We start from the raw sequence: 12,752 nt of genomic DNA on the forward strand, positions 1-12,752 counted from the left end.
TCACACATGCTTCTATATATCAATGACATTGGAAAATACAAATGGAAATGACATAGTAATCTTCCAAGGATTCTGTTTTCCTTTTCATTGCACACAGAAAAAAAAGAGAGAAAGAGAGAGGGAGAAAGGGAAAGAGGGAGAAAGGGAAAGAGGGAGAAAGGGAAAGAGGGAGAAAGAGAGGGGGAAGAGAGAGAGAGAAAGAAAGAAAGAAAGAAGGAAAGAAAGAGAGAAAGAGAGAGAGAGAAAGAGAGAAAGAGAAAAAGAGGAAGAGAGGAAGAGAGGAAGAGAGGAAGAGAGGAAGAGAGGAAGAGAGAAAGAAAGAGAAAAAAAGGGGAGAGAAAAAAGGGGAGAGAAAAAAAGGGGAGAGAAAAAAGGGGAGAGAAAAAAAGCATTCTTAACTAATATACTTCAGTTATTAAATTTTTTGTCCCTTGGAAAATAGATAAATTAATTATAATTAGCTCCCACTTGGCTAATTTTGTGTATAGCATTCATATCAGCAATCTGTTAAAAAAAAAGGCAAAATCAACACATACATTTTCTTAAATAAAGGACTTGCATAAAACAAAGTCAGTCACTCGGTTCCTCTTTCATTCCATATGATACACAGCTGCGTCAATCCCATCAGGAAACAGGCAACAGGAAATTCTTAACATTCTGAAGAGAAATCTAAAGATGTGTCTCATCACCCTTCCTCCTAAAAGTGCTTTTCGATTGTCTAAAAGACGTTTACACCAGTTCTAAAATTATTAATTACTTTACTCAGCTTTTAAGCAGCTATAGGCCTCATTAAGTAACTAACAAGGAGTCAAAAATGTATTTTTTTCTAAGTTGCCTCCACTTTTTCATTTCCTCCATCCCAAAATATAAATCAATAAGGAAAGCTGGATACCTATGGACAAAATCAAAGCCAAGTAACCCAGCTATTGGAAAATGTTCCTTCATAATGTGCTGCTCCTGTGTTATTTGTGTTTCTAACTATAGCTCTTGCATATATAATTCCATTATACTTTTATAAATCACCGTTTTGAAAAATGCTTTTGAACCATTAATATATTTTCCTGGTTAAAATTCTTTGAGATGTTCTTAACAAGAGTCTTAGATAATGAATTTGGGCAAACTCTGGAACAGTCTTTACAGTATTATCATTCTCATTAATTTTCAGAACTACCCACTGTGTTGAGATGATTGTCATGGGCCTAAGACTTCAATTTGGCTAAATATTTTTGCATATATTTCAACATATAAGTAACTAACAGATGTTTAAAATGTTAAGTTCACATTCTAGAAATAGTTAAATGTTTACTGTAATATCATAATTTGTTTTTGCACTCGTTTTTATTTTGCTGCTTCTATCTTTAAACACTCCGTTAGAGTCCTGGTTGGCTGTAGACAAAATGCTTTAAAACGACTTCACAAGAAAACAAAACATACTCGATTTAGTAAATACAGCTGTGCTTTTTAAAGAAAGAGGGGGAAAAAAAAACCCCACACTTTATGGTAACACAAATGAAAAACACAAATAAAAGAAAACACTTAATGCTAGAAATGTTACTTTTACCTAAGATCCAGACTTCATGTAAACCATTTTAAAGTGTTTGCATAATAAAAGCTTTTAAAGTCATATTTTACATTTGCTTCAGAAAACTAATACATTCTGCTGTCTTACATCATTCCTAGGCGGCTTTATTAGACAAAAAAAAAACAACCCAACTTTAAGAATGTTAATACACAGCATATACAGATCTTACTTTGGTCCAGATTATTCTTTTTCCTTTTTTTTTTTTTTCCCCTGTTATCTTTGAAGACTGCTTCTGTTTCCATTGTTTCATCCTTAACCATTCACATATCAGAGCAATAAGTATTTCATTACTGGTTTATCTGTCCAGAGGCTTGAGAAGCAGTAACAATTAACCCTCCCTTCACAGTGATTGATACAGGCTTTGCTTTCAATTTGTTCCACTACACAGATCATGAAATTCTGAATGCGATCATCCTTATTGACCTACACTTTCAAACACACTGCTACAATGAGATGAAAGTAATTATTAAAAGGAACACAGGACTACTCAATGCTGAAACAAAGTCTTGAAAAATCTTTTAGATGACCTTCTCATAAAACTAGCAATATTTGATGTGAAAGAAAATGATGGATTTGCTTCATAATCTGGAAATACTAAATTTAACTCTGATCAAGGTATGGTATCATTATATCATATAAACCCAGCTCAATCATATCAGTTCATATCTGACCTAATAAACAGTAACTTCAAGCAGAGTCAATACGGTGGGATCAGGCCCTATACGTATTTTAAGAGTTCCTCCGTCAGCTTTGTTTTACACCGGCTCTGTTTGAAACATCGTGCTAAAAATGACAAAACTGTGATTACTATTCTATTATAGTCTGTTTCAGAAAGACATGGTGTTTCTTTTTAAGATCTTGGACTTCTTGAGGCACCTAATGTAAATAAGAACACAGGAAATTCAGGCTGCTAAGGAAAAATGAGAAACTCAAGTCAGATTTCCATCATCGGCTGAGATGAACCAAGACCTATATACACCACTGCTGGAGACTTAGTGCACTGGAAAACAAATATTTTTCATAAACCCCTGAAAAATAACCCTACCAAAATATTAATTTCTTGTAATTGATGCATTATTGAAAAACGCAGAAGGATTGGTAGGTGAATAGTAATGACAGAACTATTTAAATTATGGGTTGCAGTCAAAGAAAATCGGGATAGAAAACTGTGCAGAAGGATGTTCTTACAGGCCTGGGGCTCTAATCACAAAACAGAGTGATGGAGATGAACCAATACGGCATGGATTAGCAATGAATTATTTTGAACTATAATCATGTGCCAGCACAAAGGGGAGGTAAAAACTAGCCATTACTCACAAGCTGATCCACAGATAAGAAGAAGAAAAAGTAAAAAGGGAAAAAAATTATATGCTAAACTGAGTCAGGAGAATAATGAAAATCTAAAATGTTGTTACACTTGAAGTAACATCCTATTTAATGTCTTTCGTGTACTGTATAATATCGAGTATTTACACAATACAATCTGTAAGATGCTGGGGCTAAAGCAGGGTTAAATCAGACAACTCTTCTGTAAATTAGTACTCAATATGTGTTGAAAAATATCCCAATAGAAGAGTTCATTTTAAAACAACATATATGGCCTTAATTTCTCCCACTGTAAAATTTCAGGAAAGACAGACAGATATGTATATATATATATACACACACACATAGACACACACACATAGGTAGGGATAGGTAGAGATATATGCAAATGTGTATATGCACATGCACACTTATGTATACATATGCATATATAATGAGGGATTTAATTTCCATTAGTCCATCTGAAAGCAAAGCACCACCATCTTAAGATTCAATGTTAGTTTTCCCACTCAGGGAAAAAAAAGAAAAATGTTAGAACTAATTTTGTGAGAAAAGAAAAATCAAAACTGCTATCCACAAAGATTCCTGAGATTCTTATGAACAGACTGTTTAAATGAAGAGCACTTTAATCAGTAGAGGAATCCTCACGTTTCTAATGTCTTGCTGTGCATTCTGCAGGTTATAGTAGCAGCTGGTAGAGGTCATATATCTTTTGTGAGCATCCCAAAAAGGCTCACTGCCAGACTGTTAAATTATGAATAAGCAATGAACAAAAGAATGCAGATACGGTGGTGACAAGATAATCCAAGCAAATTTATCTATGACAAATTTCACAGGATTAACAAATTACATTTACACAGAACAATAAAAATGTGCAAAAAAAAAAAAAGGATGAGCCTACTTTTCCCTCACAGCATTAGAGGGGAAAAAAATCGCCATTCCAATGCACGTATTTACATTTAACTTTATGTAAAGTAAGACATTTATAGCTGGCTGAAGACAATCAACTAGCATTATTTCCCTTCAAGCATATACGTACACTGTGCCCATCTAACGTACAGCATTCCCTACACTCTGCAGTATACATGTGTACAAGTCAGTGGAAAATCTTTTCAAGTTTTGCTCACAATCAGTAAAAACCAGAATAAACACAGAATAATTCTAGTTTTGCTTTTCAGGTAGAATATTCTGCCATTTTCTGTGCACTTAAAGATACTTTTTCTCTTACATATTTTCGGGTTTGTTCCTATTTGAACCTAAACAATATTGTAATATGTACATAAATGCCACACAAAAAAAAAAGAAGTCATGAATAGGACTTAAAACACTGTTTTGCAGTAGTATAACAAAACCATTAAGAAATGAACAAACAAACAAATCCTTACTCTGAAAGGATGCCTAAATCCAGAATCCAAATACTGGAAGTTCCTAAAGATTTATATTCGATATGTCAAATAATTCTTTGAGGAAGAAAAAGGGATTTGCAGTATTTGCTACATCCTGCAGTCTCCTATTCTGGTCTTGAGAAGTGATACAAAAGCAACATTTGAAAAACTGCCCTCAAAAAGCAGGGAATAACAGTTTCCAAATTGCAACTCCATAGAGAAGCATTTTTCTTCCTGTTAACAAAGGAATAAAAGGAAAGACGGCACCTCTTAGTTTCAAAATTTGAGTGTAAGTAGAGAGAATGATAAAAGAAGCAGCATATATGTTTGAAAAAATTGCTGTCTTTTCAGTGCTTCTCATCTGAAGTCTGTATTTTCTGTCACCTTCATTTACTTCTTGTTGATTGTTAATTCGAAACAGTTGTTTAGTAAAAACAAATCTTGAATAAAAATGGGCCTTCTGAAATCATATGTATCATTTACGTATCAAATGTATGTTCTTGTTACACAGCACTGCCTACAAAAAGGAAACCTCACTATTACAGTGAACATCCAATTAATTAAGATACTTTAGTAAACTACTTGGATCCTTCAAACACTGCTACTTAAGTACCATTTATCTAGCTCATTCAGCCGTTGAAAAAAATTACTGTACTTTTGATTTTCCACAAGAAATGCAAGTTTTGTTGTAAAACTGAATAGCAACTTAGAAAGAATGAATAAATAAATTAGCCCAAACCATTTGTTTCTCTTTTTATGTTCATCTTCTATTTGTCACTTACCAAGAGAAAACAGTTTGTGGGTTTTGGGTTGTTTTTTTTTTTTTACAATGCAGGTTCTTTTTAGAACCTCCTGTCCATACTGTTAGTAATTTATGCAAAGGTGAAGCAAACATGCCAATCCTACATCCAACTATAGTCAGACAAATGAAATCAGCTACTTTTTTTGCAGCTGTGAAGGTTGAAGGATAAGTACCACTGGCAGCTATTGTCTTTCTTAAGACTTTTTTTTTCCTTTTTTAATCCCGCTGCCAGCACTGTGCAGATTCAGTCACTCAGTTCTTCCTATTGACCTCAACCTTGACCTGTGAAGACTGCCCACTTACATTTTTTCCCACAAAGTAACAAATTCTGCCTCCCATCATCTCTAAGAAAAAAACAAAACAGCTTTCTAACAAGCATTCTTCTCAAATTGGGTATGTTATACTTTTGCTAAATGACTTGCAGTTTGGCAGGACAGTTTTGAGCCCCCTAACTCATATAATCCTAGTAAACCAATCAGGAATGCTAATTTGCACGACTTTTAAACATGATGCATAAGCAAGAGGAAAAAAACATCTCCCCGCTCACTTCATAATATAAAAGTATCCGTTCTGTGCCTAAATTCAAGTAGAATTATAACCCTTTAGGATTTAATCCAAAATAACTGCTCAAAGACTACTCATTACTCAATAAAATTCAGTTTCAAACAATGCAATGTGTAATGAAACCTGTTCTAAATTCCTGTTGGAGACAAAATTCCCAGGCAAGTATTTTAAAAGGGGCTTATAGGATTTAGGTGCCCATATTTCACTGAAATGTGGTATGTTTTGGATGCCTAAATCCAATAGGCTCTTCAGAAAATCCACGCCCTGGAGACATTATTGTAGATTACATACATACATATTATTCAGACTATATCCCGTAAATTCACTATATACATATGTAAACCTAACATGCCTGCAGGTAATGGAACAGTACTTTTCCACTTAAATTATTTAACGTAAGTGTTGAACTTCTATTATATATCAAGCTAACAGCTAATTTTAAATTGCAATCAAGCCATTCTCTGAAAGCACTTTATTTCAGCAGAGGTTTTGCCTGTAAAAGAAATGTAAATCCCTCTAACGAAGGCAGTGTAATCTTTGAATACACAGTCAAAATGGGGGCTGGAATTTTATTCCTAGTGCTAACATTGACATCTTCTGCCACTTCTGCTAGTTCTCAAAAATGTTTTGTGCGTAACTATCTCATCAGTAAAATGTGTAGCACAGTGTTTACAGACCTTTCAAAGCACACTAAGCTATATAAAGAAACATATCTTACAGAAATGCTCAGCATTAATATTAAAGTCTTCTTCAGACATTGCATGACATCAGTGAGAAGTTCCCTGGAACAGACAAATGACAAGATACGACTGAAGAGCCAAAGTCCAAAATGCAACATAGAAGAAAGGCTGGGAAAACAGCCTGTAACAAATCTTCAGAACTCCGCTTTCCGTAATCTGTTTCAAATTCTTGCTTACATATCACTTGTTCTTTAATGTGCCTGACTCTCGTCTGCATGCAGAGTGCCGGGTGAGGGCTGGCATAACTCTCAGTATCTGGCTGCAGCAGGCTGAGATCAGAATCTCCTTGAGAATCACGCCGTTTTCACTTGAGAATCTCAAGACTTTCGCATTTTATAACAACACACAAATGCAAAGTTCACTCCTCCTCCCACTAAGTATGTTAAAGTTTGTCATTGCAATCTCGCTGAGAACAAATTCACATCTATCAAATTACATGGTAAAAATACTTGTATCCTTGCTTGCGATCCTCTGTAGTACACTTTAATTCTATGCATAATTCCATTTGGGACTTTATTTTTAAAGATTAAGGTACAACTCGAGCTCAATATTCTCCCAAAGACAGGGTCCAGTTCTGCCAAATTAAAGACACAAATATTATCCTACCCTTACGGTACCTTCTTTGTCCTGTGTAATACACTGCTACAGCATACAAAATCAACGAATATTTTTACTACTCAAAGTCCTGTTCAAATCAGTGGCACAACAGTCCCATTCATTTGACTAGGACTTTGTGTATTGCAAAACTACTGCCCCAGCCAGTCCCAGAACAATGCTCTACTCATATAAGACATGGCAGCAACCGTTATATTCTTACTATGGCACATCTTCTTATGCAGCAAAATGCAATATTATTACAAAATATCCTTATTATGCAAAGTCCTATTAAACAAAAAGTCATGCACCTCATTCAAACTAATGGGACTTTGTATGTTAAAGATAACATGCGGTAGCCTTATAAATATTACATAGAAAGAATTGCCTCTTCTGAAAAAATGCAATTATTATTAAATGAATTTTCCAAACATTTCCTCTCATGGCCATAAATCTTCGGCAGCTTCTTTAAAAAAAATAAAAATTTTAAATACCCCACCCAAACATTAAGCATAAACAAACCAACCAAGCAACCAACCAAAGAAACTGGGGTGAAAATGCAAAGTCTTGGCTATGGATCTTAAAAATATCTTGTGTTTAAAATATAAAACCAAGTTTCCAGACTGACATCCTGCAAAACAAGTTTGCTTGATTCATTTTGAAACAACGTGGCTAATGGTGAAATCTCATCTCACATGAGGTGCTTTTACACCTGCAAGAGCTACTGGTGACAATAACATAAAATGAATCTGATTGACTGACTGAATGTAAGGTTTATTCATGTGATAGGAGATTTCAGGAAAGTCTCATAAAATTGGATTCTAAAAACCAATTACTTAATTGATATCAAATTAAATTCTGGCACGTTTGTAAAACGGCTTCATCCTACTGACCTCAAAGGGAGCAGAATCAATTCCAAAATATTAATAAAATGGTAACAGTTACTTTTCATGGTCAGTATTGGTTATGCAAAATTCATATTTTTCCAACAAGAACAGTATCGTTACAAAGATAATTTTATGAAACAAACATTTATTTAAACTTATGTACATTTTAGGGAGGGTGCTGATGAAGCTAATGCCTAGAATGTCAATTTTCAACAACTGTTTTACATCACTCTAGCAGTAAAATTCCCATCTGGGCTGGCAACTTGTGTGCCAAGTTTCAAATAAATGTGATTTGAAACTGCCAGTATATTGGACTCCGAAATTCAAGTGAGACACTAATAAAGGGAGATGGACGTTGATAATGCATCCTGATATTCTCTTAAAAATACCCATGGTTCTGGGTGCTGCATTCATCTGTTAACAAAGCTTTCTAATTATGGATGACTTATCTGTAATATAGCATTAGAATGTAATGCTGTTAAATTGGTACAGAACAAGTTAACTGGATATAACTTGTAAGGAAAAAACAACTGTGCTGTAAAGAATGTAGAAACAGTGCTGCAGACAAAACCTTGTTCTTCAGAATCCTATTAGTTACTGAAAATATGTAATATAACTTTTGTTGATCAATACTCTCATGTAAGCTCTAAATAATGTATGATTCTAGTGGAGAAAAATGCAGCAAATCAAATATGGTGGGAGAATGCTTCAAATTATGAAGAGTAGTATGACTGCTAATCCATAAATCAGAAATCGGAAAGATTGTTGTAATGTGGGAGGGCTCTATTTAATAAAGGTCATTATAACTCCTGGCTCTAGAGCTATAAGATCTAATATCCTCTCTGGTAGCTCTATGATATGCCCATGCATTACTGTTCTTGTTGACAGTCTGTTGCCTTGGAAATATTTCATTATTTCAGTTTTTCCATTTGTAGACCCCTGGCCTTGTGATATGAAGGCCACCCTATTTCATATTTTCGATTATCATTTAAGCAATCTTCTGGAGCTATTTATATAAAAGCAAGTGTTAGACAATGCATATCATCATTTATCACTGCTATGTTTAAGCTCAGGCTCTAGAAAGAAATGCCAAAATAAAGGGGTTTTTTTCTCTTTCACTTTAAACCAATAGCACTCTGATATTATGATATGCTTTACAAATCAATGCTGGCATATCACATGCATGACACTTCTGTCTATTTAATTTTCTTGGTTATATATCCACACAATTGAAAAACCCTAAACTGCTACTATAGCTGTAAAATTCGCTAACACTCATCGTTTAATAGAAAATCAAACAAAAGTAAGTGTGTAACTTCTCAAACACTCTTTGAAAAAAAACTGTACAGGTGGGGAAAAAAAGTTTCAGAACAATCCAAGCGCTTGGTTGCACCCCAGACTACTGCTTCCTCAATTCCTTTCACAATCACTAACCTCTTGCTGGAAACAATATAACACAACCTACCTAAATATTGTGAAAGCGGAGACTAAACAAAAAATGCACACCAAGTTCACTTCCAGGATTCTTAACCCTGACAGCTAGTTTACGAAAGCAGTAACTAAGAAGAAACTGCAAAAACCCCTTAAGTAACCGCTACACGCCTGTATTTCAAATGGCTTGGTGCACACAGCTGAAAGGATGCCTACAAAGAGAGCATAAACAGTTATATGCAAGACTTCAGGAGCACATTACATAACTTTTAGTAAAACGTATACATAACTGCCTGTGTATTGCAACAGTGACCGATCTTCTCCAAAACTTTTTTTCCTTTAAGAACAAACAGATTGACATTATTTCTGCTACAAAAAAAAACAACCAACAACAACAACAACAAAAAGCTTCATCAACTTTTATGTATAATATTTATACCCAAACTGTTTGGAGCATTGTAAACAGTGATAACAAAGAGAACCCTAAGGGCAAAAACCAACTGCTTGGACATTAGGCCAAGTTTGTGGCTATTAGTGTTCTAGGAATTTAGACTACTTTTTTTTCCCCTGAAATGATTACTCCTCCCACTCCCTACAGAGAAAAACTACTCCGATCCAACCTTTAAAATGACAGCATCAGAGCTGAACAAGAAGATGCTATTAAAGGGCATTAAATTAAATACAGTATATCCTCCTACAACTTCAATCAGAATTTCAGACCAAGTGTTATTTAGTTCAGCTCTCAAGTGGAGCAGAATAACAAATCGCACACTTTGATTTACCTTCTCCGAATGCCAAATGGAGACAGGTGATAAAGAAAGCACTCATGCACAGGCTATGAAGTTTCCCCTAGAAATTAATTCTATCTTCAAGATTCCTATCTCAGAGAAATTCCCAAAATGGCACACAAATATGCTTCTGCTGGAGAGATTACTAAAGCTATCCTGGCAAATACACTTAGCACTAATATAGTACCATTCTCAGAAAGAAGACAGCAGAATTGCAAGGGGGGGGGGGCAGGACTTATTGATACAAATTGTTTTCCCAACAAAGAACTCTGCAGGAGAAAAGCCTGCTGCTGTAAGTGTTATTAACATAGCAGAAACGCCTTTGCAGCCACTGAAATGGAGATTTCAAAAAAAAAAAATATTTATAGTTGAAGATGAAAATCTGCAAGTTAAGTCATTGACTTCTGAGGTTGCACTGTTTTCCCATTACACGTATCTCCAAATTCTGCTACATATCAATATAGCCTTGTCAAAGTGCAACAGTTAATACTAATGCATCTAACACAGCCGCACCAACACTTCAGTGGCGAATATGAAATGTATGGTTTTCTGATACCGGGCAGCCTGCTTCCTCAGGAAAAATGGCATAGCTATTTAGATAAAATCTGCGGATTCTGGAAGTTGTACTAGAAATGCTGATCACGCTAAAAAAATGTAAGTTTGAAATTAAGATTAAAATGAGCCTGATTCCACAGGCTTGATTTTTGTTTAAATATTTTTCAGACTTGTGCTGTGAAATACAAACCGAGTAACACATGATGCAGCTACTTTTAAAAGCTGTCTAAATGTTAATTTCCATTTTTTTACAACTGTGCAGGACCCTCCCTCACCCCTCACCCCTCAAGTTCACTTGTAAGGCTTGGGAGCAGTGGGGGGGTGGAGGTATGGGAAGCCCACCCCAAACCCTCTGGCTGCTCTCCTGGGCATACATCTCATCGCAGTGTAGCAATGGAGCACTGAATACTTTTGTAAGAAGCACAAAGTAACATCACATGAACTTGTACTCTTGTTTCCTACCAGTCACTTCTAGAAAGATTCACTTTACTAGAACAAATCCGCTACGGGCAATTCGTGTCAGCAGCAGAGCAGATTAATAGCAACCGCTCTCCCCCAACAAAAGTATATGGGGCAGGCGGCGGGCCGGGAAGCAAACCGGGGGTAGCGCGACACCCCCACCTCCCCCCCCCCGCCAGCCTCCCGACCCCCGCCTCCCTCTCCGGGACCCGCGCACCGCCGCACCGCCTCCCCACCCGCCCGCACACCGGCTCCACTCTGCCCACCCCGGGGGGCGCCGGCACCCATGGCCCGCCCGGCGGTGGCGGAGGGGGCCGGGCCGGGCCGTGTAGCCCCGCGGGCGCAGCTGGCGGCGTGACACCCCCGCTCCGGCCTAGCCGCACTTGAACCGCACCGGCCGGGGCCGGCCCCTCCGCCCGGCAAGCCGGGCCTGGCGCGGCGCCCCGCCGCCCCCGGGAGCGCCGAGCGGCGGGGGCCGCCCGGGGGGGAGCCTCCCGCCTCCGCGCAGAGAGACAGACAGACACACACACACGCCCGCTCGCCAACGCGCCCTGCCAAGCACCGGCTCCGACAAGCGGCGGCGGTTGCGGCTGCCGGAGCGGGGCTGCTGCTGCGCGGCTCGCCCTGTGTGTGTATATGTGTGTGTGTGTGCGTGTGTATGTGCGTGTGTGTGTGTGTGCGTGCGGCTGGCGGTACGCACTAGGAGGAACTCCCGGTGCCCGGCTGTGCGAGCAGCGGGTGCCGGCGGCAGGTCCCCCCACCCCGGCATGGCAGCCAGCCCCGGCCCCCGGCGGCGGCGGCGGCCCGGCCCGGCGCTGCTGCGGCTGCTGCTGCTGCAGGTTCAATAAAGAGAAAGTGTTACCGTTCTCGCCTGGAAGGATCCTGCTGAAAGCTTGGCTTGGTGGGCGCCATCTTCCTGGGATTTTTTTTTTTTTCTCCTCTCTCCCTTACTTTTCCCCCTCCTGATGTTGGTGTGTGTTGTGTGTCTAGCAGCAGCAGCGGCGCCAGCAATGGCCCTGGTTAGCCAGACAGGCTAAGGAAAAGTACTGAGGCCAAAGCATCGCGGGCTCCCACTCCTCCGCGCAGTCCTGGTGCAGGTTGCTTGCTCGCTTGCTTGCTAGCGCTGCTGCTGCCGCCGCTGCCGCCGTCCATAAGCCGAGGAGCGGAGGGAGCCGGGGCCCCGCCGGCCCCAGAGACATGCCCAGCGCAGGCAGCGGCGGCGGCCGGCGGCGGCGGCGGGGAGAGCGAGCCGCGGCGCAGCCCCGGCGGGCAGCCCGGCCGCTGGCATCGCCCGGCAGGTGCGGCACACACACACGCACACACACACACACACGCACACGCACACACACTCTTCGCACACTCTCGTACACACGCACACCTCCGCGCCCGCGGGCCGGGCTACGCGGGGTGCCAGGCCATGGGGCTAGTGGGGCGGGGGCGGGGGAGGGAAGGAGGGGAGTCAGGGATCTCCCGGCTTGACCGCTGTGAAAGTATTTCTGGGCATTTTCCAGCTGCTTTCCCGGCTCCGCTCCCACTCTGCGTGCAGGGGACACAGCCTCCGCTGCCGGCGCAACAACGCCACTCAGTTGCAGTTTCGCACACTTTCCTCCTCTGGAGTCTGGGCTCCAGCGGGGAAGGG

At 39.6% G+C, this 12,752-nt stretch overlaps 1 protein-coding gene across 6 annotated transcripts in view; it reads right to left on the reverse strand.

Moving 5' to 3' along the window:
* Positions 1-12,025, reverse strand: part of NPAS3 (neuronal PAS domain protein 3) — a gene marked incomplete at both ends in the record, with an annotated part of 611,353 nt that extends 599,328 nt beyond the window's left edge. For all 6 annotated transcript variants that reach the window (XM_084262735.1, XM_084262736.1, XM_084262734.1 and 3 more), the window contains one exon: positions 11,976-12,025. In XM_084262735.1, the coding sequence (XP_084118861.1) occupies positions 11,976-12,025 (50 nt within the window). The remainder of the gene's footprint in view (positions 1-11,975) is intronic.
* Positions 12,026-12,752: the final 727 nt, after the last annotated feature.

Source organism: Gallinula chloropus (genome assembly GCF_964237585.1).
Source record: "Gallinula chloropus genome assembly, chromosome: 4".
Taxonomy (NCBI): domain Eukaryota; kingdom Metazoa; phylum Chordata; class Aves; order Gruiformes; family Rallidae; genus Gallinula; species Gallinula chloropus.